Source organism: Miscanthus floridulus, chromosome 8 (assembly GCF_019320115.1).
Source record: "Miscanthus floridulus cultivar M001 chromosome 8, ASM1932011v1, whole genome shotgun sequence".
Lineage (NCBI taxonomy): Eukaryota > Viridiplantae > Streptophyta > Magnoliopsida > Poales > Poaceae > Miscanthus > Miscanthus floridulus.
The window spans coordinates 222,748,684-222,776,630 of record NC_089587.1 but is presented as its reverse complement, the minus strand read 5'-3'; the positions used below and the strand labels follow the sequence as shown (position 1 = coordinate 222,776,630).

General features: G+C 46.2%; 2 protein-coding genes and 1 long non-coding RNA gene across 12 annotated transcripts; 2 read left to right on the top strand and 1 right to left on the bottom strand.

Annotated features, from left to right (window-relative positions):
• Window positions 1-27: 27 nt before the first annotated feature.
• LOC136478281 (uncharacterized) lies at window positions 28-18,458 on the top strand. 5 transcript variants are annotated; one of them, XM_066476650.1, is made up of 8 exons: window positions 28-301; window positions 536-660; window positions 1,462-1,626; window positions 1,738-1,834; window positions 1,979-2,088; window positions 17,487-17,627; window positions 17,707-17,781; window positions 18,261-18,458. In XM_066476650.1, exons 3-8 carry the CDS (start codon window positions 1,573-1,575, stop codon window positions 18,309-18,311), a joined length of 528 nt encoding a protein of 175 aa, XP_066332747.1. In that variant the 5' UTR covers window positions 28-301; window positions 536-660; window positions 1,462-1,572; the 3' UTR covers window positions 18,312-18,458. The 5 variants fall into 5 exon arrangements, with proteins under 5 accessions (XP_066332747.1, XP_066332745.1, XP_066332743.1 ...); XM_066476648.1 differs by having other exon boundaries at window positions 1,459-1,626; XM_066476646.1 differs by lacking the exon at window positions 1,462-1,626 and having other exon boundaries at window positions 28-326.
• Window positions 18,459-19,463: 1,005 nt separating this feature from the next.
• On the bottom strand, window positions 19,464-23,470 carry LOC136478277 (heparanase-like protein 3). Its single transcript, XM_066476644.1, has 9 exons — window positions 22,742-23,470; window positions 22,127-22,163; window positions 21,693-21,876; window positions 21,450-21,598; window positions 20,850-21,083; window positions 20,572-20,761; window positions 20,356-20,481; window positions 20,132-20,231; window positions 19,464-20,028 (listed from the first exon to the last, which is right to left on the bottom strand). Exons 1-9 carry the CDS (start codon window positions 22,985-22,987, stop codon window positions 19,678-19,680), a joined length of 1,617 nt encoding a protein of 538 aa, XP_066332741.1. The 5' UTR covers window positions 22,988-23,470; the 3' UTR covers window positions 19,464-19,677.
• A 588-nt stretch (window positions 23,471-24,058) lies between these two features.
• On the top strand, window positions 24,059-27,689 carry LOC136475108 (uncharacterized). 6 transcript variants are annotated; one of them, XR_010763099.1, is made up of 7 exons: window positions 24,059-24,329; window positions 24,415-24,506; window positions 24,587-24,626; window positions 25,417-25,719; window positions 26,096-26,162; window positions 26,528-27,314; window positions 27,389-27,689. It is a non-coding gene; the product is annotated as an uncharacterized lncRNA (long non-coding RNA). The 6 variants fall into 6 exon arrangements; XR_010763098.1 differs by lacking the exon at window positions 26,096-26,162; XR_010763096.1 differs by having other exon boundaries at window positions 26,096-27,314.
• Window positions 27,690-27,947: the final 258 nt, after the last annotated feature.

The following is a 27,947-nucleotide window of genomic DNA, read 5'->3' as shown; positions in this document are numbered from 1 at the left end:
TTTATTGTGAGAGAAATAAGACAAGCCTGCCCTCGGTGTCGCCGGCAACCGGAATTCTGGCACGAGAATATGCGCCCGACTGCCCGAGCCCGATGATACTTGGCAAGCTGGCGGTGTCTCGTGCCATCGCGTCCCTTTCCCTTCTTCCATCCGCACGAGGCCACCGCCCGCCAATTTCACCGCCGCGCTCTTCGGTTCTGCAAACTCAATAGGCGGCGGCGGCAACTGGTGGATCGTAGGGGAAGGAAGGGAAGCTATGGGGAACGCGTCGTCCATGCTGACCCAGTACGACATCGAGGAGGTGCAGGAGCACTGCAACTACCTCTGTAGGCGCCGCTCGCCCCATGGGCCACACGATCCGATCCTTCGCCCTCTCTCTCTCCCTCCCAATTTAGTTTCTTCTCTCTCTGTATCTCAATCATCCATTCATAAAAAAGATACGTACTATATATCCATACATATCTCACGACGGTTCCAACTCCAATGTTTGTTTTTTGTGATAATAATTGGTGCTTTTTATTTGATTCTCGAGCAGTCTCGCAGCAGGAGATCGTGTCGCTGTACGAGCGCTTCTGCCAGCTCGACCGCAGCGCCAAGGGCTTCGTCTCCGAGGACGAGTTCCTCTCCATCCCCGAGTTCTCCCTCAACCCGCTCTCCAAGGTGCCACCACCCACTTCCTCTGGTTCATGATAAGTTTCCAGTGGTTTGCTTTTTTTTTCAGTCTGAGAAGATATATATTGATTTTTTCTGTCTCATTCTTTTCATTTCATTGGCAATTTCTTTACTTGTGCTGTACTACGTTGCCAGTTATGCTGATCTTGGTCTTGCAGTACTACTGTTGTTGGATTGGTGCTGTTGCTACAGATTATTGTACTTTCCTCCTTTTGGTTTTTGTTTGCATATCTGCCCTCCGAGAGCTGCCAATTTACAACACTCTCTAATACTACTGAATATAAGCCATTCAGTCCTCGTGAATCAGAAACAAAAAAAAAGGAACTTAAAGAAGACATCTAACCAGCTGCTAGTCACTTTAATTATAGCTTAAGTTCATGTTTAGGGGACTTGTAGCTTTTCCAAAAGCATCTCTTGGAGAAGCATCCTCGGGAAACTCGAGAAGCTACTCTGAGTGAGCTTCACTACTTTTAGTACGAAGTGTAGCTTTTGGTTCTCTTTCGCTTGAAGAAACAACCCTGTTTGGGGAGCTTCTGGCTTTTTGAGCTTTCTGAGGAAGCAAAAGCTGCTAGAAACACTCCCAAACATGGCCTAATCCACATGACCACATCAACCGCACTGTCTGGGCAAGTTTGGTTGGGTTCCTCTGTATCTGCTGCCTTGCTGAAGAACAGCCTCAGTTGTGCTTACCAGAACAACTTGACCAATAGGATACACATACACAGCTAGAACACTAGGCATAAACCCTAACGGCCTGACCTGACCTTAACTCAATTTTTTTTGTAGCAGCCTGAGCCACACACTCAGATCGAGTAGTGCGTCATGTAAAGAAGTCACCTCCAACAAGAAGCCAATAGCTTGAGCTCAATCATAGTAGTATCTCTGGATATCATAAGTTACATGACAAAGGTCTGCCAGGGCAAACACTGTCCTGCTTCAGTTGATTCGACCAACGTATTGCTCTGGAGTGATGATTTTGAGTATCATTTTTTGAAAGAAAGTGGCACGAGCTCTGCCTTGCATTGAAGTGATGATTTTGAGTATCTCTTTTTTTGTTTTCTTCAGAGGTTGCTCCGAATGGTTGATGGATTGAACTTCAAGGATTTTGTTGCTTTTCTTTCTACTTTCAGTGCAAAGGCCAGTCTTCGGCAGAAGATCGAGTGTAATACCTAACTGCCATTTTTGTATTTCATTTCCTTCCTACTTGATCTTAAAAGCAAATAGGTGATGAATGATCATGTCCTCAGTCCCCAGGATCACTCACTTTCTCAATTTTTTCTTTTATGTTTTGTGTTTGGTGAAGCAGTGATATTCAAGGTTTATGACATTGATGGCAAGGGAAAAATAACCTTCAAGGATCTGCTAGAGGTTTTACGGGACCTAACAGGGTCATTCATGTCTGAGGAACAAAGAGAGGTGCTCATCTATTATTTCATAAATTTTTGTATCTCGTTGGGAAGGTTTTCCTTTTTCGTGTCACTCTTTTTTTTTTGGATTTGTGGCATCACCATTTTACTCTTTTTCTCTTCAACTAACTGTTATCCTTCAACTAGTGACCTGTCAAATGGGCATCGTTTGTTTTAAACTGGAGGGAAATTCTGAAACCTGAAACAAGATTTTTTTTTTAAACGGCCTGAAACAAGATTGTAGGTTTCTTCAGGGCAGAAAAGTGTGTAGCAGCATGATCTACAGTCCATTTCTGTGTTTTGTGTAAAGATGTAATTTGCAAAGAATTTGAGATAGAGATACATCTACATAATAGTTTAGGAATTCATATTGTGCACCTAAGAAATCAAAATATATTTGTTCTTTTTTAGAAAAAAGGAAATTTATTCTGGTTTCTACAATCTATTACTTTTTCATATTGTATACCTAAGAGATCAAAATCTATTCGTAGCCTGCAACAATTGTTATCTCCTACCATTTTTTTTGAGAGAAATTATCTCCTACCATTTGTAAATAAACAAAGTTATTTCACCATTGTTATCCAATTTCTGTTCAGAAGCAGTACAGCTTCAATGGCCTCGTTATGTTAATATGACATGGTTTCAAGAAATTATGTTGTTGTTGATGCAAAAGTGGATCTGCAAACACAAAGGGCTAATACCCGAATCGATATCCAAGGCGTGCCAGTCGATTTGACCTGTTAATCGACAAGGATGAAGATACGAGCACTTTAGTCCTGACAACAGCGATATGCCCAGAAGTCACGGCCAGGAGGTACTCACGCGGAACTCGAGGATCGCCGAAGGTCGCACTGAAGCGATGCAGCTCGACGAATCAATGGGAACTCGTAAAGAGAAAATAATGCAAATTGATGAAGTTGCCGAAAAGTAAGTAGATGCAAATGAGAGTAAAATTATATTATCGAACTATAGATGGAGTTTTACTCAGATGTGTTGGCAGTGATGAATCGAAAACTTTGATGGGTGAAATTCATGAAGGAGTGTGTGGTGCGCATCGATCGGCTTTCAAGATGAAGTGGATGATCAGAAGGAATGGATACTATTGGCCGACTATTCTTGAAGATTGTTTTAAATATTTTAAAGGATGTCAGGGATGTCAAAAGTTTGGTAATATTCAAAGAGCGCCTGCATCGGCTATGAACCCTATAATCAAACCGTGGCCGTTTCGGGGATGGGCTATTGATCTCATTGGTCAGATTTATCCGCTATCGAGTAAGGGACATAAATTTATTCTGATTGCTACCGATTATTTCACAAAATGGGTTGAGGCAATTCCTTTGAAAAAGGTGACATCGGTTAATATGATTGATTTTGTGAAAGAACATATTGTTTACCGATTTGGTATTCCTCAGACTATCACTACCGATCAGGGCACTATGTTTACATCAGGAGAATTTGATGAGTTTGCTGTAGGTATGGGAATTAAAGTTTTAAATTCTTCTCCATATTATGCTCAAGCTAATGGTCAAGCTGAGGCTTCTAACAAATGGATCATCAAACTCATTAAGCGCAAAATTGAAGAAAATCCTAGGAGGTGGCATACAGTATTAAATGAAGCCTTGTGGTCATATCGGATGTCATGTCATGGTGCAACCAAAGTAACGCCTTATCAGTTAGTATATGGACACGATGTAGTATTGCCTTGGGAAATTAAAGTTGGCTCTAGGCGAATACGTTCTCAAGATCAGCTGACAGCCGATGATTATAATACTCTTATGAAGGATGAGTTGGAAGATGTGGCGGATCATCGGTTAAGGGCTTTAGTTAGCATCGAAGAAAATAAGAAAAGAGTAGCCAGATGGTATGACAAGAAGGTGAAGATAAAGGAGTTTGCCGATGGAGATCTGGTCTAGAAATTGGTTTTACCGATTGGGACTAAAAATTTAAAGTTTGGAAAGTGGTCTCCTAATTGGGAAGGTCCATATCGGATAAATCAGTCTGTTCCTGGTAACGCATATATTCTAGAAACCCTCAAAGGGGTTGTGTTTCCTAGAGCATTAAATAGAAAATATTTAAAGAAATATTACCCTAGTATCTGGATGGATGCATAAAAGTATAAGTGCCGATAACAGTCCTATCAGCTAGAATTATGCAAGGATGTCAATGTCTCATAAAGTGCCGATACAATAAACAAGATTACAAGTTCAACAAGGATTGGATAGCTAATATCGCACGCAGGCGAATCTGCTCAGTTTCCTCCATTTCTTTGATATCGTCATCGGCACTACCCTCCACAGGCTTGAGTTTTTTCTTCATGGCCAAAGCTTTGCGAGCTTGGATATCTCTTTCTTGCTGAAGGGTTTTGATGGTATTGGGTAGCTGGCTTTCTTCTTGTTGAGCATGAGTTAAGGCTGCATCGATTTCCTTCAATTTAGCCAATAGAGCCATCTTCCTTGCTGATAAATCTAAGATTTTCTGCTTAAGTTTAGCACCCGAAGTCTGCAAGTTGCCGATGCCCTTGTGCTTCTCATCGGCAATTTGTTTCAGTTGTAGCATCTCTTCTTTGAGTTGAGCCTGAGCTGCTCTATCGACAATACGTTGAGCAGCCCGTTGATATTGTAGTTGGCGACTCTCTAAATGGGCTGCTGGGAAGAGTACTTCTTCAACATCGGCAGGGACCTGGCCACGGATTATTTTGAAAATTGCCTTTGTGGGGTCCGAGTCATCTACCAGTTGGGCGGTATCCTGCTGTAGCAAGTTCAGGAGAGCTTCTAACCTGGACTTAGTTTCTGCCGATATTGTTCCCAGTACAAGGGAAGAACTTGTTTCCTCTCCATCATTGTCAGAGATGTCAATAGCGAAGGAGAATAGGCTGTTTGGGGAGTCTTGTTCCTGAGAGAAAGAAAAGGAGGTCGGTTAAGGATAAGTATGAATATTGTAAATCAGCTAGGTTAATCGGTTTACCTGTTTCAAGGCAATTTCCTGTGCTTGACTGGAAGAAACAACCTGGAGTGTGCCGTATGAGGGATCGGCTGAGCTTGCCGATGGGATGTCCTCTGTGACTTCATCAGTGGTTGGCTCTTGAGGTATGATGACCGATGACATTGGGGCAGATGTAGGGATCAGCATGGACCTTTGTCGTTTTGGCTGTGTCTCGGCATCTGTTAAAGCTTTGCGCTTTGCTTGGGCATCGGCAACGATTGGCTGGGGGGCATCGGCACTTGTTGGTTGTGAAGCTTGGACGTCTGGTATGCTTGCTGATGTACCCAATTGTTGCTGCAAAACAAGTGTAAGGTATGATATTTAACGGATAAAATGAGAAGTCAAGAGAATGCCTCTGAAGGTTTATCAAAAGAAGTGGTGCTTGATATCGGAGGAATTGCCGATGATGATCCAGTGGCAGCTCTTACCCCCTGATGATTAATGTTAATACAGTTTGTAATCGGTATAAGTAGAAATAAACAAGGTTGTTACCTTGAATGCTTTGACCAAGGTTGTAGCAGCAGCCGATGGAGTGGCCCTAGCTATAGCCAATTTGGACTTAGAGGTGATGGTCTTGGTACGGATCTTCTGGTGGGTCAAAGCAGTTAAGGTGGGGGCGTTGTAGCCGATCGGTGATATCGGGGAAACAGGCTAAAGATCGAAGGGTTTTCCCACTTTTACTCACCGATGGTGCTGGGTTGTTAACCTATCATAAGAGAGCCAGTTACTGACATATGTAGGGAAAAAGCAAAAAGGAGTTAAAAGAAACTTACTGTGTCGTCAGGGATGGCATATTCAGGGTCGATCATGTGCCGATATGTGTGAGCAGAAGTTGCAAACAGCTGTTCCTTCCACTCTCGCCACCATTGCTTGTATGACTCGGTGATGAAGGATACTGGCGTCTAGGTGGATATATCAACATCTGTGGTATCAGCATCGGGGGAGAGTTGTACTACCTTGTTCCAATCTGTTCCACAGGTGATTGTTTCCCTGGGTTTGATCACATCGGCAAAGCAAAGTTTGATTGGCAGTTGCCCAAAAGCCAATTGACGGGATACTACCGATGGGTTGTAAAATTCATATGAAATGTTGGTGTTTTTCCCGCTACCAAATGTATTTACTGGAATTGCCCTGTGAGTAATGATGGCCATCATGAGTTCCTTATCCTGATTCAGGGTGTCATCGGCAAAGTTGAAAAGAAGGGGAAATCTGTTTTCCTCGTCAATATAAGGTACCCAGGCCCTATGATCACGAGAAAGACCATTGTAGAAGTTTTGGAAGAATCTGCCGATCTGGTCTTCATTGGCCTCTGTTCCAGGAAGGACAATTATGGCTTCACCAAAATTGAGGGGTGAGCGTGTTGCCGATTCATCATCCCCAAGCACATGGTCTTCAGCAATTTCTCGTGGGAATTGTTGGGCAAAAAAGTCCCATTGCAAACGTTTGTGCATATGGGCATTCAGCCACATGTTGATAAACCATCACGGGCCTCCTAGGTTGCCGATAGGTTCGCCAAGCAGAAGTTTCTGAGACACTTGATGAAGAAGATGATAAGTGGAGCTCAGAAGGTATCGGCCAAGAGGAAACCTTACACCATTAGCTAAAAGTTTAGCTGCGGGGAGGAAGGCGTTGGTTGGTCCTACTGATCGACCACAGAAGATAAATTTTTCTAACCACATATTCAAGAATGTGGCATATTCCCTCTGGTTAAGTGTCCCAGTCTTCTGGTATTCTTAAATGTATCCCGTCCAACCGCCGATGTTGCGGGTATTCACCCTATATTCAGATTTTCTACCATAAATGGAGCCTTCATCGGCAGTTGAGATATCCAAGCCAGTGAGCATGTGGACATCGGCAAGTGTAGGAGTAGCTGGGCCATGTCCAAACATAAAAGTGTTTGTTGTGTCTGACCAGAAGTAAGCAGCTGCAATCATCATCGATTCATTCTTCTGCATATCGGCAATAGATAACCTAATGCATTGGTCTAACTTCCGTTCTGCCCAATATACTTGCATCAATCTATTAACCCTCAAGTACCAATCTTTCCACCCTTTGGTGGTTTTGGGCCAAGATCGGAATGTGTCTTTCCATAAATTCAGAGAGAAATTTTGGGCTCTAAAGGGGATTCTATTAACCTCTGCATTAATTAGATCGGTTGGATCTGGGTTGCCCATTGGTCCTAGGCATTGGACATGCGGCTCATCGGTTGGAATAACTAATTTGTTGCGCAGTTCCTAAGTTTGAAGGATCCGGAGAACAAAAGAAAGGAAAAATCACCAACTGTATGGATTTGCAAAAACTAGGGGAATCAAAGTAAAGGTAATGGAAGTGGAGCGAACCGCGGGGACGTCGAAGTTGATTGCCATTATCTTGAGGAAGATGAGGGCACGAGCCGGAGACTTGAGGTAACGCTGGAGAAGGGTTCTTGTTGGTTGAGGTCGTGCAGTGGTTCGTCGGAGCCACCGCCGGAAAGAGAAAATGTCAAAGATTGGAGTCTGAGGGTAGAAGACGAGTGTTCCGGAGAAATCTATTTATAAGCCGCTTGGAGTAGGGGTATTTTGGACTTATCTCTATGCCGCGCGCATGTAGGTCGAAGTGGTTCAGATGGATATGGTAACTGTTCGCACGATAATCAGGGGATTGTACAGATGAGTTGATGGGCAGCCTGTGTCTAAGGTACTTATTGATGGAGGGGCTGCGATTAATATTATGCCTTATGTGATGTATCGGAAACTTGGTAAGGGAGATCAAGACTTGACCAAAACCGATATGATGCTGAAAGATTTTGAAGGCAATGTGTCACCGGCTAAAGGGGCAGTATGCGTTGAATTGACCATCGGCAGCAAAACCTTGCCGACGATGTTCTTTGTTATTAACGGCAAGGGTGCATATAATCTGCTTCTAGGGAGGGATTGGATTCATGCTAATTGTTGTGTTCCTTCTACAATGCATCAATGCCTCGTACAGTGGATTGGGGATAAGATTGAGGATGTCCCTGGTGATTCTTCTTATATCATCGCATCGGCAGAATCAGATACTTATGAGCGAACTAAATGCATATCAGGAGAAGCTTGGAAAAAAGAGTTCCTTAGAGTTGCTGATTATGAAATTCCACCGATCCAAGCAGTCGGTTCTGAAGAAGAATTTTAATAGATAGGTTTGCCGATGATAGAAAATTAGGTCAAGGGTTCACATCGGCAGATGATTTAGTAGAAGTAGATATCGGTGATGGCGATAGGCCAAGACCTACTTTTATTAGTGCTAAGTTAGATTCCAAGTGTAAGCAGCAAATAATTGATGTGTTAAAGGAGTATAAAGATTGTTTTGCTTGGAATTATACTAAGATGCCTGGATTAGACCGATCGGTAGTTGAACATCGGTTACCTATCAAATCTGGATTTCGGCCACATCAGCAGCCAGCGCGCCGATGCAACCCTAATATACTTCCTGATATTGAGGCCGAAATAACTAAATTAATTGAGGCAAAGTTTATTCGACAGTGTTGATATGCAGAGTGGATCTCTAATGTGGTTCCTGTTTATAAGAAAAATGGAAAACTTCGTGTTTATATTGATTTCAGGAATCTCAACAAAGACACACCGATGGATGGCTATCCAATGCCGATTGCTGATTTATTGATTGATGCTGCAGCCGGACATCAAATTATTAGCTTTATGGATGGTAATGCAGGCTACAATCAAATATTCATGGCTGAAGAAGATATTCCCAAGACCGCTTTCAGATGTCCAGGTCATGTTGGGTTGTTTGAGTGGGTAGTCATGACGTTTGGCTTGAAAAATGCCGGTGCTATTTATCAGAGAGCTATGAACTTTATTTTTCATGAATACATCGGCACATTAGTGGAGATCTACATTGATAATGTGGTGATTAAGTCTAAAGATATCACAAAACATCTAGCCGATCTATGAAAGATACTGGAGTGTACAAGGAAGCATGGATTGAAGATGAATCCTAATAAATGTGCATTTGGTGTATCGGCAGGTCAATTCTTGGGTTTTATGGTGCATCAGCGAGGCATCAAAATCAGTAGAAAGTCTATTGATGCAATTAACAAGGTGGTTGCTCCTGCCAATAAGACTGAATTGTAATCTTTGATCGGTAAGATTAATTTCATTAGAAGATTCATATCTAATCTGTCGGGTAAGATCAAGGCTTTCAGTCCATTACTTAAATTGAAGGTCGATCAGGAATTTGTATGGGGAGCTGAGCAGCAGTTAGCCCTCGATGAAATTAAGAAATATTTAACAAATCCTCCAGTGCTAGTTCCACCTCAACACGGGAAGCCTTTCAGGTTGTATTTGTCAGCTGATGATACTGTTATTGGTTCAGCTCTTATTCAAGAATTTGAAGGGAAAGAACGTGTTATTTATTATCTGAGCAGAAGATTAGTGGATGCTGAGATAAGGTATTCGGCCGTCGAAAAATTATGTCTATGTTTATACTTTTCTTGTGTCAAATTGAGACATTATTTGTTATCTGCCGAATGTACGGTCATATGCAAAGACGACGTAGTCAAGTACATGCTGTCAATGCCGATATTAAGTGGTAGAATCGGCAAGTGGATTTTAGCATTATCAGAATTTGAACTACGTTACGAATCGACCAAGGCAGTTAAGGGGCAAGTTATGGCTGATTTTGTTACTCAGCATTGTAATACAGTGGACTCTCTGGAGATTGCCCCTTGGACATTTTTCTTCGATGATTCCACATGCGGTGAAGGGGCAGGTATCGGCATTGTGTTGATTTCACCTCAAGGAAGGAAATATGAGTTTTCATTGTCGATTGTTGCTACATCGACAAATAATCAGGCTGAATACCAAGCCTTGATAAAAGGGTTAGAATTACTGAAGGAGATACGTGCCGATGCTGTTGAAATCTTTGGTGATTCTATGCTAGTTATAAATCAACTGGCTGGAATTTATAAATGCCGAAGTGAAGCTTTGATTTCGTATTATGAAAGATGTTTGCAATTGGTGAAAGGATTTAGAGATTTTCATCTTGAACATATCTCTCGGTTGCATAATGAGGAAGCTAATTGACTAGCTCAGCATGCTTCAGGGTATCAGCCTATTCAGGAGGTGCTAACATCGGCAGTTGATACTGATGACTGGAGGAAGGAGGTTGTCGATTATTTAAAGGATCCATATAGAAAGGTTGAGAGACGTATAAGGTTCCAAGCTACTAAGTATGTGCTCCTCGATGATGAATTATATTATCGAACTATAGATGGAGTTTTACTCAGATGTGTTGGCAGTGATGAATCGAAAACTTTGATAGGTGAAATTCATGAAGGAGTGTGTGGTGCGCATCAATCGGCTTTTAAGATGAAGTGGATGATCAGAAGGAATGGATACTATTGGCCGACTATTCTTGAAGATTGTTTTAAATATTTTAAAGGATGAAACAGGGAGTATGCCGATGAAGAAAGACTTGAGGACTACTGCCGATGAAACAAGGAGTATGCTGATGAGGGAAGACTTGAAGACTATTGCTGATGAAACAGGAGGGATGTGTTGATGCAAAAGTGGATCTGCAAACACAAAGGGCTAATATCCGAATCGATATCCGAGGCGTGTCAGTCGATTTGACCTGTTAATCGACAAGGATGAAGATACGAGCACTTTGGTCCTGACAACAGCGATATGCCCGGAAGTTACGGCCAAGAGGTACTCACGCGGAACTCAAGGATCGCCGAAGGTCGCACTGAAGCGATGCAGCTCGACAAATCAATGAGAACTCGTAAAGAGAAAATAATGCAAATTGATGAAGTCGCCGAAAAGTAAGTAGATGCAAATGGGAGTAAAAATTGGTTTTGATATTGATTGATATCTCTAATTACATTGCCCCTCACTCCATATTTATACCCTGATCTAAAGAGACACAACCAAACACAACTAGGACACCAAGCCCATATCTAAGGAAACACGTGACTCTTACATGAATCATACTCTAACAAATATAGAAAATGAAATCAACTCCTATCTATTTCCTTGTCCGCCTCAATTACGATGGAGATCTCACCGTCCTCCTTCCCATCGGCATACCCCCTGTTTCATCAGCAGTAGTCTTCAAGCCTCCCTTCATCGGCATCACCAGCTATCGGCAACCATCTTTACAAGCTGGCTTTCATCGGCTAAGCGTGCCAAAAGATGTGTTGATGCAAAAGTGGATCTGCAAACACAAAGAGCTAATATCCGAATCGATATCCAAGGCGTGCCAGTCGATTTGACCTGTTAATCGACAAGGATGAAGATACGAGCACTTTGGTCCTGACAACAGCGATACGCCCAGAAGTCACGGCCAAGAGGTACTCACGCGGAACTCGAGGATCGCCGAAGGTCGCACTGAAGCGATGCAGCTCGACGAATCAATGAGAACTCGTAAAGAGAAAATAATGCAAATTGACGAAGTCGCCGAAAAGTAAGTAGATGCAAATGGGAGTAAAAATTAGTTTTGATATTGATTGATATCTCTAATTACATTGCCCCTCACTCCATATTTATACCCTGATCTAAAGAGACACAACCAAACACAACTAGGACACCAAGCCCATATCTAAAGAAACACGTGACTCTTACATGAATCATACTCTAACAAATATAGAAAAGGAAATCAACTCCTATCTATTTCCCTGTCCGCCTCAATTACGATGGAGATCTCACCGTCCTCCTTCCCATCGGCATACCCCCTGTTTCATCAGCAGTAGTCTTCAAGCCTCCCTTCATCGGCATCACCAGCTATCGGCAACCATCTTTACAAGCTGGCTTTCATCGGCTATCAAAGTATACAGTAACTTTCCCCTTGCCGATTAGTCCACTCTGATCATTTTAACACGTGCAAAAAACGGTGTCAACAGTTGTATATGTTAATAGCTTTTATATTTTTCTTCAAAGGTGGCTAGTGTTCAGAGATGATTTACTGGTTTCTGGAGCTAGTGAAATGCTTACAATTTCCCACCTCAAAATTTGGACACAAGCACACTATCTCTGTTTGTTATGACCGGCATCCCCTACAGCCGTCGCAGCCCAGCTAAGTGCTAGGAGGGAAGCCGGCCATCAAAGGGCTATGGCCCATATAATTGTCGCAATTATAGTATTGCTAGAGGGTTATTTTATAATTATCGCTATTAGAGAGACATATAAATATTTGTAAGACTCTATTTGTGAGATTAAGCAGAAACATATTATTGTTTCTAGCTTCCTCAGGGAGCCGGGAGAAACCCTAGCCGGGTGAAACCCTAGCCGCCTCTACTGTTCACGTGTGAACAGTGCCGCCGTTACTGTATCTACGCAAGGGTTAGGGCTACAGTCGCTGCCGCCCATCCTCCACCATGGCGTCCAGCCGCCGGCAGCGAGGTTCCCAGCCTGCTCCACCTCCCTCTCACCCCTACAGACTCCGTGATCTACGTGGTAGGATCCGTAATCATACCAACCTGGTATCAGCAGTGCTTGGTTCGATGACGACTGCTCCTCCGAGTTCCTCCATCCCGGTGACCACTTCGCCGCCGACCGCTGCGTCGTCGGAGTTGTCGGAGGCGTCCAACGCCTCTGCCCAGCCCCTGACGTTGGAATCGCTAGGGGCCAAGGTTGATCTGATCGCCAACGCGGTGGTCTCCATGCAGACGGTGTGGGCCGGCCTGCTCCAGGCGCCTCCATCGCCGCCGTTTCCTGCACCACCACTGCCTCCACCGCCGGTGCCCACGGCACCAATCCCCACTGCGCCAGCGACTTCCTACCCCTACGGCATACCGTCGACGGGGGCCGGAGTTTCGCTCCATCTGTTGCAATGGCCGGCCTCGCCGTCACCACTGCCTGCTTGGCTGCAGCCGCCCGTGACGGCGTCTGCTCCGCTCTACTCGATAGCCACGTCGACAACCCCATCACCCTCCACGATGATCGCGACAACAGCGGTTCCAACCCTACCTTCCGTCGGCGGTCCTCTCTCTGGGGGGTGGACGGCTCGCTGTTCTTCGGGGCGCCCTCTTCCTCGGGTGGCCAGCAGCAGGGGGGCCTTGACCCGAGCCTTGGTGCTGCCCTCGCGGGCGCCCAGGCGGGGCCCAAATTCTACAAATTGGAGTTTCCTACGTACGACGGCTCGGCAGACCCCCTGAATTGGTTGAACCAGTGCGAGCAGTTCTTCCGCGGTCAGCAGACGCTAGCATCCACGCGCACATGGCTCGCGTCCTACCATCTTTGGGGTGCTGCCCAGACATGGTACTACGCCCTGGAGTAGGACGAGGGCATGCCCCCTTAGGAGCGCTTCCGCGAGTTATGTTCGCTCCGCTTTGGGCCCCCTGTTCTGGGCACACGGTTGGTGGAGCTTGCCCACCTTCCTTTTGATTCTTCCATGCAGGATTACTCGGAGCGCTACAATGCCATCCTGTGCCACGCCCGCAACCTCTCCGCTCGCCAAAAGGCAGAGTTGTACGTTGGCGGGCTGCCGGACCAGCTCCGCAAGCAGGTTCAGCTCCGCGCACCGCCCGACCTCCAAACCGCCATGTACTTGGCACGAGCGTTCGAGGATTGCGTATCTCCACCTACCCCGCAGCCTCGTGGCGCCCGGCCGCCCCTGCGGTCAACCTGGACTCCGTAGCAGTGGACGCCAAGCGGTCCTCCACCTATGGCCGCCGCTCCTACACCGACCCCGGCGGCGCCCACTTTTCGTCGGCTCTCTCCGGCCGAACAGCAGGAGCGCCATCGCCAGGGGCTGTGCTTCAACTATGACGAGCCTTACGTACGCGGGCACGTGTGCAAGCGCCTCTTTTACCTGGAGGTCGACGACTACAGCGTGGAGACTCCCGTGGAGGCAACTGAGGACACCCCTTCCAGCGAGTTAGCCGGCCCGGAGATGGCTGCCGCTAACGCCCTTGTGGTCTCCCTCTAGGCTGTTGCAGGTATTCGGGCCGCCAACTCCATGCTGCTGCCCGTCGTCATCAAGGGCGAACGCTTCCTGGCCCTCCTCGACACGGGCTCCACCCATAACTTCATGTCGGGGGAGACCATGCGCCACCTGGGCCTCGTTCCTGCGGGCAGGGAGCGCCTGCGGATCACGGTGGCCAATGGCGACCGTATGCCTTGTGAGGGCATCGCGCACAACGTGCCCATTCACATCTACGACGAGGACTTCGCCATCACGTGTGTCGGCCTCAACTTGGGCGGATTTGACTTCATCATGGGCTTCGACTTCATCCGCACCTTGGGCCCCATACTATGGGACTGCGAGGCCCTCACCCTGTCGTTTTGGCACGACGGCCGCCGCGTCACCTGGTAGGGAGTGGCCGGGGCGGTTGCACCCTCTCTAGCCCCCTCGGCACAGCTGCTGGCCGCGGCTGCCCCTGACCCACGGCAGCCGCTGCTGGACGTCCTCCTCCAGCAGCACGCCATTGTCTTCACCGAACCCACGGGCCTTCCGCCGGCGCGAGCGTACGACCACCGCATCCACTTGCTACCGGGCACCACGCCGGTGGCGGTGCGCCCTTACCGCTATCCCCAGCTACAGAAGGACGAGCTGGAGCGGCAGTGCGCGACCATGCTCACCCAAGGGATCATCAGGCTGGCCACTTCACCTTTCTCGATGCCCGTCTTGCTGGTGCGCAAGGCGGACCAGTCGTGGCGCTTCTGCATTGACTACCGCGCCCTCAACGCCAAGACGTCCAAGGACAAGTTCCCGATTCCAGTGGTCGATGAGCTCCTCGATGAGCTCCATGGAGCTCGCTTTTTCACAAAGCTGGACCTACGCTCGGGGTATCATCAGGTGCGGATGCATCCCGACGACATCGCCAAGACGGCGTTCCGCACTCACCACGGCCACTTCGAGTTTCTGGTGATGCCTTTCGGGCTTTCTAATGCCCCGGCCACCTTCCAGGCCCTGATGAACGATGTGTTTCGCGCCTACCTCCGGCGGTTTGTGCTCGTTTTCTTCGATGATATCCTCATCTATAGCTCGTCGTGGTCCGAGCATCTGCAGCACATCAACATCGTTCTCAGCGCCCTGCGAGCACACCATCTATACTTGAAGCACTCCAAGTGCTCGTTTGGGGCGCCATCCGTGACCTATCTTGGCCATGTCATCGCCGAGGGTGGTGTCACCATGGACGCCGACAAGGTCGACGCGGTGGCGGCGTGGCCTCTACCTCGCTTGGCCTGGGGCCTTCGCGGCTTCTTGGGCTTGGCGAGATACTACAGGAAGTTCATCCGTGACTTCGGCATCATCGCGGCCCCGCTCACGCGTCTCTTGCGGTGAGACGCGTTCGTGTGGGACGACGACGCAACGACGGCTTTCGAGGCGCTCAAGCGCGCCTTGACGACGGGGCCCGTGCTTCAGATGCCGGATTTCGACGCTACTTTTGTGGTCGACTGCGATGCATCGGGTGCGAGGTTCGGCGCCGTCCTCCACCAGGGCGCAGGACCCCTCGCCTACTTCAGCAGGCCATTTGCAGCTCGCCGCCTCAAGCTCGCCGCCTACGAACGCGAGCTCATCGGCTTGGTGCAAGCTGTGCGCCACTGGCGCCCGTATCTGTGGGGGCGCCCCTTCCTGGTTTGCACTGACCACTACAGTCTCAAATTTTTGCTTGATCAACGTTTGTCTACCGTCCCACAGCACCAATGGATTAGCAAACTTTTCGGCTTCGACTTCACCGTGGAGTACCGCTCGGGCCGCCTCAACACCATGGCGGACGCTCTGTCACGCCGCGACAGTGAGGCGGTGGCGCCTGTACCGTCGCCGGACGCACTCGGGGCAGCGGTGGCTGTGTCCGGGCCTTCGTTTGACCTCCTCGACGCCATCAGGCACGCTACAGCCACGGCACCGGATGGCTAGCGGCTGCTGCAGCAGCTCCAGGCCGGGGAGCACGCGGAGCTGTGGTGCCTGGACAGCGGCCTCCTCCTCCACGGGTCTCGTATCTTCGTGCCGGATCACGGGGACCTCCGTCACCAGGTCCTCCTGCTAGCTCATGCCACCGGCCATGAGGGGACCCAGAAGACGCTGCACCTCCTCCGTGCCGAGTTCTACATTCCACGGGACAGGGCACTGGTGCGAGACTTGGTGCGTTCCTGCACCACGTGCCAGCGCAACAAGACGGAGGCGTTGCAGCCAGCGGGACTGCTACAGCCCCTCGACGTGCCCTCCCAAGTTTGGGCGGACATCTCGATCGACTTCATCGAGAGGCTGCCCAAAGTCGCCGGCAAGTCGGTTATCCTCACCGTTGTCGACCGTTTCTCTAAGTACGCGCACTTCATCGCGCTCGGGCACCCCTACACGGCCACGTCGGTCGCCCGTACTTTCTTCGATGGCATTGTACGGCTCCACGGGTTTCCGCTCTCCATCGTCAGTGACCGGGACCCCGTGTTCACCGGTCACGTGTGGCGGGACCTTTTCCAGATGGCGGGCGTCAAGCTCCGTATGAGCACCGCCTTTCACCCTCAGACGGACGGCCAGTCGGAGGTGGTCAACAAGGTGATTGCCATGTATTTGCGCTGTGTTACAGGTGACCGGCCTCGGGCATGGGTGGACTGGCTGTCGTGGGCGGAGTATTGCTACAATACTTCTTTCCATACCGCCCTCCGCGCCACGCCTTTCGAGGTCGTCTACGGTCGACCACCGCCACCCATATTGCCGTACCAGCTAGGAACGGCTCGTACCGAGGCCGCCGACGCCATACTCCGCAGCCGCGACGAGATGCTCGCTGAGGTCCGTCAGCGGCTCCTTCAAGCCCAGTAGCTCTCCAAACGCTACTACGACGCCAACCACAGGGATGTGGAGTTCGAGGTGGGCTCGTGGGTCTGGCTGCGTCTCCTTCACCGCACCACGCAGCAGTCCCTCGACCCTCGCTCCAAGCGCAAGTTGGGGCCACGCTGGGCGGGGCCGTTTCGCATGCTTGAGCACATCGGTCGCGTCGCCTACCGCCTCCAGCTGCCCGAGGACGCCCGCATCCACGATGTTTTCCATGTGGGCCTCCTGAAGCAGCACCGCGGCGATCCCCCCACTGCCGCCGGTGTCTTGCCACCGGCTTTGGATGGCCGGGTCCTGCCAGGCGCGGAACGCGCCCTGCGCGCTTAGCAGCGCCGGGGTGTTTGGAAGATTTTGATCAAGTGGCGCGGTCTGTCAGCAGATGATGCAACGTGGGAGTCACTCGAGGAGTTCCACGCCGAGCACCCCGATTTCCAGCTCGAGGATGAGCTGTTTTTGCAGGCGGGGAGAAATGTTATGACCGGCATCCCCTACAGCCGTCGCAGCCCAGCTAAGGGCTAGGAGGGAAGCCGGCCATCAAAGGGCTATGGCCCATATAATTGTCGCAATTATAGTATTGCTAGAGGGTTATTTTATAATTATCGTTATTAGAGAGACATATAAATATTTGTAAGACTCTATTTATGAGATTAAGCAGAAACATATTATTGTTTCCAGCTTCCTCAGGGAGCCGGGAGAAACCCTAGCCGCCTCTACTGTTCACGCGTAAACAGTGCCACCGTTACTGTAGATACACGAGGGTTAGGGCTACAGCCGCTGCCGTCCATCCTCACCCCTACAGACTCCGTGATCTACGCGGTAGGATCCGTAATCATACCACTGTTCTTATTTTCACACAAATTGATCGTGTGACACAAATCATATTTATGTCTTGCAGCAAGTAGTAACTAAGGTACTGGAAGAAGCAGGGTACACAAGGGATTGTGCATTCTCATTGGAAGATTTTATCCAGGTACAGAAATCCTTTTCTGTATCCATACCTTCTTTTTTCTGAACATGCAAAGAGAATTGCGTGTTGTATTCATAGGTGGAAATAATTCACATAAAAGCATGTTTTCCACTATAAGGCCTTGTTTGGATGCATGTGTATTCACTTCAATCCACATGTGGTTCCATTCCAATCCACTTCAACACACATGGATTGAGATGAATACATGCGCATCCAAACAAGGCCTAAGCCTATAAGAGGGGAAGCAAACACAAACAAAGGTGTTAGTAAGCCAAATCCACGGCTGTATCCATATCATAGGTTATTTGCATATTCTCCGATGTCTACTGTAATGCCATATTGCCACATTCATCTAGAAACCTTGTGACCATCTTATATGTCGCTAGCACTCATCAGAATGAGCTTTTCTAATATCACTATATCAGCATAGTCTTTGTGGTCTACTACTAGACGTCTGAAACCATTTCGTGCTGTTCTTTCAGATCATCGACCATCCTGGCCTTAAGATGGAGGTGGAAGTGCCAATCGACTAGTGAAATATGGAAAGCAAGCTCCGGTTTTGTCTGCAGAGCTTGGTTGTCCATACACACTGACATGTAACAGGGCAATGAGCATCCACTTTCGTTATCTTCTTTGTTACTACTGGTTCACATGCCTAAATCGTAGTAATCTTTGTTGTCTTCCCCTTTCAAATATATATAAAAAAAAGCCTCGTGATGAGATTTTCGTTGGTTCCATGCTGATACTTGGAGTGAATGGCATCAGAGGAAAGCAGAATTTCTTTGGAGGAAAATCAGAGGGGAAGCAGATGATGAGGCCCAGCCCATCCCTGTTGGTGGATGTACGGCGCCGATATAGATGCTGCTATTTTGGCCCGCATAAATCTTGGCCCATCCAATAATTCAAATCTTGGGCCCGAAACGAAGGCCCACCCACTGGAATAAAATTGCATGGACCTAGGTCTAATTCTCTCACATGGACCCCTACTCACAACCTGGGAAGCTGAAGACTGTGTTCTTCATCACATTCATCCAAGCTTGCATCTGAAAGAAAACCTTTTACGTTTAAAATTAAAAAGCTTCTTTGACACAACTGCTGCAAAGTGCAGCCCTAAATTGCCTGTATGGCGAATGAGCCATGATGCGTCCATTGCGAAACAACTGACAAGCAAGGGTCAGAGTCAGAGTTGGAGTCTTGCTCTTGCAGATCATGGGGGATACTGGGTTCATGTCGGCTGCCGGCAATAATTGGCATCTTTGAGTTTTGGCACAAGGCAAACAAACCTAAAATCCCGCAGGACCCATGCATAGTGACCGAGGACTCCGGTGACTGTACAACGTGGGTGGAACTTGCAAGGAGAGCGAGAGGCTGGTGTCGGTGACAGACAGTCAACATGGAGTCCAAACTCTTGTCCACCAATGCCGTCAAGCGATCTTCTGTAGTTGCAGTGACAAATAGGATTGATTGGTGGTGCCAGCATGAAAGTGAAACCTATGCGTACTGCAAAATCTTTTACCCCCCACTTTTTCTCCGATCTGAAGATGATGAGACTAAGCTTTGGTTTTCTGGGATTCGCCAATCTCCCCGGAGAAGGTTTATGGTCTCTTCTCCCCATATATGATTCCTTGCCAACTTGTCACCTTTTTTGCTTTCTCAAACAAAACGATAGACACATGGGCCACAATTGCAAACCTTTTTTTCTTTTATTAATTCATTTCCAGTTTCCTTCCTTTTTGCTCACACATTATCTGAACACTTCTCTCTCAAACAATGATAAATCACAAACCTTTCAGCCTTGCAGCTTACTTCACGGACAGGTGAACAAGCTTCGCCGTTCACCCAGAATTATCTAATCTATGATTCACATCGAGAAGGCTGGAAAAAAATCAGATGAAAATTCTAACTACAGACTGGAGCATAGAAGCTGGGGATGTGAGCAAACACAATGGAGTAAGGACCCACGGTTATGGGCTGTGTTCCCACCACCTGCACAGGCTCCAGCTTTGGGATGTCCCCATTGGCGTCAGTTGCTAGAACAATGCCATTCAGCAACATTTGTTGGCTCTGCAAGTTCCTGTCCTTGGGAGTGAGATGGTACTCTTGTCTCGTGAGCTCGGCTGCTTCCCCGAGCCCAGGAATGTGATCAGACATCTCCTTCCTTGCACTCTGGGTCTGTGCGCCTTGGCTCGTAACGTAGATGTGGTTTGTGTTGTTGCCATCAAGGTTGATCAGGAGCAGAGTGACCCCTTCCTGAAAATTTCAAGGAAATAAATTAAGCATGCATGGTTCAGACAGTCACTATGATCTGTTGCCAGAAAGAAACAGGAACTTTCCATTGTATGTGCCCCCTTACCGAATTTTTCGCACAATGTGCATAAGCACGGATCTTGTTTGTGCCGTTGAATGTCGTCGAGAGGACCTTGGTACCCATGAGGCGATGCCACAGTAAAGCACTACAGTGAAAGCAGAAAGATGCTAAATTATGATGGTGGGATCGACACATTGTTTTGCTGCACAATTTTTCTCTCTCCTATCATTCGCTGAAGCTTTGGAAAAACTTATGTATGTCTAGTCTACCTGTAATAGTCAGGATTTGGTTCAAATGTAGTTGTGTTGAGCAGGCCATAGTTCCCTCCAACCAAGGTTTGTCTACAGTAAGTCTGTGTGTCATACTTTGCCGACATCCCAAGCTGATCGAGATACCTGAGGCATCACCAGTTGATAGTCAATAAACACGTCTTCAGACGGTAACTTCAATTGCTGAACATAGGAAAAAAGAAACTTTTGGCTTACCAGAAGCTGAACACAAATGCATCAGTTACAAGGTGGTGGCCACTGTTGTAAGCCCCTCCAGCCTCGCCAACCCAGGCGACAGTGGATGTACCTGCAGATTTCAGTATCCCCTGAAGATTGCTGAATGTGCTCGCCTCGCCATCGAGGTAAGAAGGATCAAGAATTTTCTGAACCAGATGATCATCAACCCCTGATACATTCAGCATTATATCCAGTTATTATGCAGATTCCAAGTTGCCGACTCGTGTACTATGAACTGTAAACCAAGGCGAGCATACCAGGGCCTAAATTGTAGATATGGTGAGTGATCGCATCCATTTGATTTGGCTTTGTTTTGCTGATGAGTTCGGTGAACCAGGCTGCATCAAAGAAGCCTCCTGGTGCAATTACTAGAGGCTTTGATGGGTTGCTTTGGTAGGTGCTGTCAATAATGTGTTTCAGGGTGATCACGTCTGCTGCATATTGGTCTGCATCAATTCGAGCTCCAACTCCACTGCCACTGAGTTCATTTCCTACAGGAACACTGTATTAAGGTCACAAAGTACTATACTACGCAGTACTGCTAAGATTAGATTGCTTCTTAAGCAAAACCAGTGTGCAATAAAAGTATGCCTTTTGTGCATTAGTGTGAAAAGACAAGGAAAGCATCATCTATGATCTGTCCCCTTAGCTCTTTACAACTGATAACTAACCAATTATCAAAAGTGATGTTGACATACTTGTCTGATTATTTTTCTACGTACTTATCAGAATATTTCTTTTCAACATACTTATTATTACTCTCTAAATAAAGTGGCATAAAAACCTGTCATTTGGAGATGACGTGAGGTTCTTTTTTGACAAAACCAACACAAACCACAAGATTATACAGAACATACCTAGCTCCCATCCATGAATATCATATCCTTTGTTCACGGTGTAGTGAATAAAAGAAGCTGCATTTGTGTAATTCCATGGACCCCCTAAAGAACCATCAGGCATTGTGACCCGGCCATTCAGAGCATTCAGCCCAAAAATAACTTTTGGCCTGCAAAATCAAACAGAAAGTTAGGCAATCATTTTCCAAAGAGAATGCAGTTTCTGAAACTGGCCGAAGGTAGTAAATGAGTAGATCAGAATACCCAGTTTTTTGGAAGAATGCGTTGAGCTCGTCCCATCTACGCAACGGCAGACAACCTTGCGAGAAACCAAACATCGCAGACGCGTTCTTCACGAATGGAGTGCACGGTAGGCGAGAGTCACTGGTGTCGTATATCAACATATCTTGCAAAGTGCCACCCAGGCGGAGCTTCAACGGGGAGAATGCTGCAAGTTTGATGAGATTATTATGCAAGGATGTGGCAAATAACAAAGTAATCTTCCATGGATTTTGTCTTAGGAAAAGCAAATGACATGGCTTTCAAAGTACTACTGCTGCTGCTACAGTTCGTTTGTTATGGTAACATGAAAAAGATGACGACTGTATACATCAACGAAGACCTTTAATTTCTCGATTGGATAGTAGGATAAATTTTCTTATGAAAGTGAAAGGGATGGTGATCATTTGATGGCTTACCTTTGACGGCATTCATCAGGATTTTGTTAGAGAGATTCTGCAGGCAGGAAAATATTAAAGACCAACGTCAATCGCCCATGTCATGGTTTGATTTGCACAAACTTCTACAGAGCAAGTAGCGAACGAATTGAAAAGTAGTAAACGCACAGTTGAGCACGCACGCACCAAATTAGTTAAAATTTCTACCAACTGTCGTCTGTTCTTCTTTTGATGAAACTCTTAACCATTCTCTAGGCACTGGCATTAGAATATGATCAAGTAGCCAATAGTGTTCATGTATGCTGGTAGGTTTTACATTTGCACATGATTGGTAGGAATAAAAATGCAGATGGGCCCACATGACCACAGGTCTGTGGAATGGAATGAAACTCCCTAGGCTATCAAATTCCAATTTTTTATCCAACGGAGCCCCCCCACCCCCAAACAAAGAAGGATGATCGCCGACCAACCAAGAAAAATAAAAAGGAAAGATATTTCCTTGAGATCCCCGTCCAAGGTCTACGGGTTGTAATCCGTAGTCCGTACCACAGAATTAAGTCCACAGTTGAAACAAACACTGAAATAATCTGGCAAGATGCTACTCAGGTGTGGTGTGTGCTGTGAAGTTGAACTGACCAGGTTGAGGAGGGAGGCGAGGCCCCAGCTGCAGGTGCCGTAGTCACACTTCTCCGGCGGCCACCAGTCCAATGTGGTGCAGACGAAGTCGTCGTTGGTGACGGCGATGGCGGACCGCGCGTCCACGACCACCGCCTCGCCGCCGGCGAAGGCTGTGGTGCTCGTGCTCACGGTGGCGGAGCCGGCGAGCCAGAAGAGCGCCCAGACGCAGAAGCCGACCATCTTGAGCAGCAGCCCCGCCGCCATTCCGCAGGCCGCAGCAGCGCAAAAAATCAACGAGGCCAAGAATCAACAAGAAGGACAGCCCGGGTGGCCAGGCAAGAGAAGGCTTGCAAACGGAGGGAAAATGCAGGGGAAAGGGGGCAATCCCCTCTTGAAGGAATTTAAAGAGAGCCCCTTTCCGCCCGGGAGGGAACAGGGAAGGTTCTTGCCGGCTACACCATGTAAAACATCTCGACGCGGGGGAGCCTGAGCCTCCCTCTGCTGTGCTGTGGTGTGGTTGGTCAGTGTGTGTAGCCAGGAGATGGATGCAGATAGAGAGTTGACCGTGGTGGTTCGGTTTCCCCTGGTTTCAGGGTGGGAGGGCTGCGCTGCTGCCGCCGGCCCGCCGCTTGCCGACTTTAATGGCAGTAGGTTCGACGGGCCGGGGAAGCTTGGAATCTTATATGGCAACGAGAGGGAGGAAGCAGAAGCAGAAGCAGAAGCAGAAGCAGGCAACGCGAAAGGAGCACTCCGCTCTGATTGAGCAGAGCAGGAGCGCGGACCAGTCGTATCTTGTCTCAAGGACACGATTCGTTAGCGCATGCGAGCTGTCAAATCTTCAAGCAAATTCTCATTTTTTTTGTCACAATATCTCTATGCTGCTATAATTTTTTATATTCAATATTAATATAATAGTATTTTAAAAAAACATTGGTACATTGTACGAATTTAAGGCAAACTTTCACCGATGTCCAGAGCACAGTACTTTGTAACAAACACAACAGCGAGTGTACTGCTGTTAACCACAAGTTACAGCTTGTTTAGTTGGGTGGAATTTATGAATTTGGTTACTGTAGCACTTTCGTTTTTATTTGGCAATTAGTATTTAATTATGGACTAATTAGGCTCAAAATGTTCGGCTCGTGATTTTCAATCAAACTGTGCAATTAGTTTTTTTCGTCTATATTTAATGCTCCATGCATGTATCGTAAGATTCGATGTGATAGCTACTGTAGCATTTTTTGGGAAAACTTTTTAAACTAAACAAGGGCTTATTTGGAGATCAACGGAGCCCTCTGCGACTGTTCAGGTAAGCCACGTCATCTCCTTCTTAACTCATCCGGTCATCCCGTCAATCATCGCCGAAAAAAAACAACCAGAGCGCCTCGCCTCGGCACCTCCTCTTCATCCTCTCAGTTCTCTCACTCTTTCTCTACCCCGGCCGTACATCTGCTGTCCACCGCCGATTCCTCTTCCCCGCGGCAGCGTGCGCCGGTGCGGTGGTCACGGCGATGACGCTTGGGGCGCAGGCGGGCATAGGGCGGTAGCGCCGCCAGGAGGCCGTCCTCATCCTCATCTCCGTCGTCAACCATGGGCCTGTCCTCCGGTGCCTTGCCGTCGCCCTAACCCTGAGGTTTGTGTCCTCTCCTCGATCTCGATTCGGTGTCTGATGTCGATTTTTCTTCTCTCAGATCCCGCCGTTGGAGGAGGTCTACCCACCACGGTTTGAGTTGGAACGGCGAGGACAGTGATGAGCGGCCTCAGGGCCAGCACCGTTTCTCAGGTACTCCAGTGTCCTCCATTTTTGTAATTTTGTTTTGCCTCTCTGATTTCTCCCCGAATTGACTTCGATTCCTGTTCTAGGGTTTGGGCTCTAATGCTTGGTTGACCTTCCAGACTTCAGGTAATCTCCTAAACCTTGCAATGTATGAGTTCAATTTGCCTGAAAATATGTATGGCGTCATAGTTACTGTGCTAACATAACTAAAGAGGCACACTATGATTCTTTTTTAGGATTGGTTCAACAAAAAACAGTTTAGTTTTTTCTATTCTACCTTCTCTACTCATATCAGCTCATGACTAGGTATACCAAATATATTTCCAGTCTTACAAACGAAACTATTGATTACTTATAGCGTTTGGCATTTTCATATTTCAGTTACTGTACCTGTGTCAGCACTATTCAGACAAATATGCTTCCAGCTTTCTGTGTTTACTCAACCTTGGTTGTTGATCAAATCTCATATGTACCTGATTTAGAAGAATAAAAAAAAAACGTATTTTCCATCCATTAGGTTCAGATACATCAAGCCTCTTTCTCTTTCTGCATGTAGCATTTGATTGTTGGTTCAAACAAGGCATCGGAGTGATGCATCAAAGTTCATGGATTATATTTTAACTATTTCGTACTGGAGTTATTTGGACACAAATCATAGTCACACAATGCACCATTGGCCTACGTGCTTCAGCAACAATCAAACTGCGCAACCTATTGGACTTTAGACAAATGAAAACAACAGTGAACAATGAGGCATCATCCTATGTACATGTCCTAAAAAACTGTAGCACGACTTATTGTATCACGTTATCCCGTTATGAAATAATGTTATAATGATATATAGATGTACAAAAAACATATTTAGAAAGGTCTTTCATTTCTTTACTGAGTTTCACTTTCATGCAAGTGGCATCAGGATCTTTAGAGGATGCTGCCATATCAAGATACAGATTGCCAGGGCAAGCACTAGGCAACTGTATATGTCTACCAAGCTGGCACAAGGTCTAAAAATGAAGAAAAACATCTGATTTGTCTTACACATTTTTTTTTCCAATTGCTCATTTCGTAAGATGACTACCCAGTCCAATACACTGCAGAGAAGCAGATGTAATTACCTTTATTGAACTAGGATGCTGAGCCCTTCCAAACTGAACGCTATTTTGTCCAAGGCGCATCCCTGGCTCTTGGTCAGTGTGGTCTTGGTCAATTACAAGTACAGGTAGAATCAATAGTAATCTTGGCTTCTGCTGATCAGATGTTATAGCTTTATTCTTTCCCATATTTTAGTGTCATAGCAAATTGGTAATAGTAAATATCTCTTTCAAAAAATGGTAATATTAAGTTACAACTAGAGAGGAATGACAAATCCATGCTCTAAGATCATCGATAACATGCAACATGATTATTCTGTGCCTCTTAGACATCTCATGCACCTTCCTGTATTTATCATTGATAACATCTCATGCATCTTGCTTTACTCGCATGAAGTAAAATCTCATCATGTTTTTCCTCTTTCATTGATTGGCAAACATGTCTGCATGGATGCATACACAAAGCTAAAATTGGTTTCTGTTCTTGTGCATTGATCACACCAGCAAGTGTCTTACCTTGCTTTGGCTGAAATGTTCAGAAACAAGTGGTCATATCTCCAACACAAGTGAGGTACTGAGTTGGATATGATTGTAGTTATATGCTCTGGTCTGCCTCAACGTTCCTTTTCAAGCCACAACGATGTCACTGTTTTCCACACTGCCATGTGTGCGCGAAAAAGTTCTAACAAAATAAGCTTTATTTGGTTTCATTCTGCTTCTTTGGACATGAAAAATCTACACACTCCTTCAGTTTTTAGCCATCAGTTTATTGGCTGTAGGCCCTGATCCAAAGAAATTTTACAATATCCATGTATCCATTCCAAATATTTCTTCGGTTTACTATGTTCACCAACCTTTTTTGTATTTTCTAATGATTGATTTGTACATTATACCTACAACATGATGACATGTGTTATGCATAAACTGATAATGCAGGACAATATCAGTCCAGATGCTTTTGATCATCACCTTTATGTTGTATGTGGATTGTTACCAGTTTAACTAAGGTAACTAAGGTAAACCACATGTCTCCATTTGGATTTGGATAAACTCATGCCGCTGTCTTTAGATTGTCAGATAATTTTTCAGGATGTTTCAAAGTTTTACGTTCACTTGTTACATATTTTAGTCAACAGTTCATTGGTTCTTAACGAGACATCAGGTTTCCGCATCGAGATGGTCTGTACTGGATACGTTTTTATTTGAAATGGAACTACTAATGTATGAGGAAACAACCATTTGTAGTATGTTTTCCTTTTAGTATGAGTTAGCACAAGTACATAAAAGCGTACCTCTCATATATGAGAAAGGACTGCCAGTTTTATGTTCATAGAATGCAAATTGAAATTGTCTATTGTTGTCTTATATGCTCACACTATGCAGCTTAGTGCCTAAGGTTATCTAATTAAACAAATATAAATATGTGTGCGAACGGGCGCAGCGGAGCGCGCCTATCGTGCTAGTGTACTATTATGCAATTAAGATTATAAACTACTCCTGTTTCAGAAGTTTGTTAGTAATGCCGGCGAGTGATCAGGAGTAAATTAAAATGAAATTACAGCACTGCCATGGTGCCCTTTGAACTTTGGATGGAAAAATACATCATGGATTTGCAGAGCTGGAAAGATCATCTTTAGCAGCTGCAAGAACAGGCAGATCTGGAGTATTAAAAAGTCTCTCGAGGAATCCACCAGCTTGTCAAGTTGCACCGTCACCGTTTGAGGTATTTTTTGTTTCTTCGATTCCGTAAATTGACTTCACGAGTGAAGCTAAAGTTGCTTTCATTTGGTAAAACAGTTTCTCAGGAAAGATAGCATAGAGGAAGCTGGAAGAAACTAATATTTTTGGCTTCACCCAGCTTCGCCTAGAGAACTGTGCATGCAAGAGGAGCCAGAAGAAGAAGCTGTTTTCAGATTGTTTGATAGAAGCTGAAAACAACTTTGTAAAACTAGAAGAGAAGCTGTACCACACACCCTTTCTCTGTCCTAAAATAAATGCACGTCTTATGTTTCAAGTAGTCAAACATTCTCAAGTTTGACTAGCTTTATAGAGAATAAGTTTAATATTTATATCTCTAAATAAATAGGCTTATATTATTAGAATACATGGCATAATTAACTTAATGAAGTCTATTTGATACTCCCTCCGTTTCAAATTATAAGTCGCTTTGATTTTTTTGGTTTATCTATTTTGCTATTTATCTAGACATATTATTATATTTGGACGCATAACAAAATGGATGTACAAAAAAAGTCAAAGCGACTTATAATTTGAAACGGAGGGAGCACCATAGACTTAATATTTTCTTCTATACACTTGATCAAAATTTAAAGTGGTTTACTTCTTGAAATACGAA

What these genes read in the sequence shown, in the direction of transcription:
- LOC136478281 (XM_066476646.1), top strand. Translation starts at nt 257, where the DNA reads ATGGGGAACGCGTCGTCCATGCTGACCCAGTACGACATCGAGGAGGTG. An exon ending in TCTTCGGCAGAAGATCGAGT is followed by an intron (nt 1,835 to 1,978) that starts GTAATACCTAAC and finishes TTGGTGAAGCAG; the next exon opens with TGATATTCAAGGTTTATGAC. An exon ending in CATTGGAAGATTTTATCCAG is followed by an intron (nt 17,782 to 18,260) that starts GTACAGAAATCC and finishes CTGTTCTTTCAG; the next exon opens with ATCATCGACCATCCTGGCCT.
- LOC136478277 (XM_066476644.1), bottom strand. Translation starts at nt 22,987, where the DNA reads ATGGCGGCGGGGCTGCTGCTCAAGATGGTCGGCTTCTGCGTCTGGGCG. An exon ending in GCATTTGTGTTCAGCTTCTG is followed by an intron (nt 20,482 to 20,571) that starts GTAAGCCAAAAG and finishes GTGATGCCTCAG; the next exon opens with GTATCTCGATCAGCTTGGGA. An exon ending in CCAAATCCTGACTATTACAG is followed by an intron (nt 20,232 to 20,355) that starts GTAGACTAGACA and finishes CTTTCACTGTAG; the next exon opens with TGCTTTACTGTGGCATCGCC.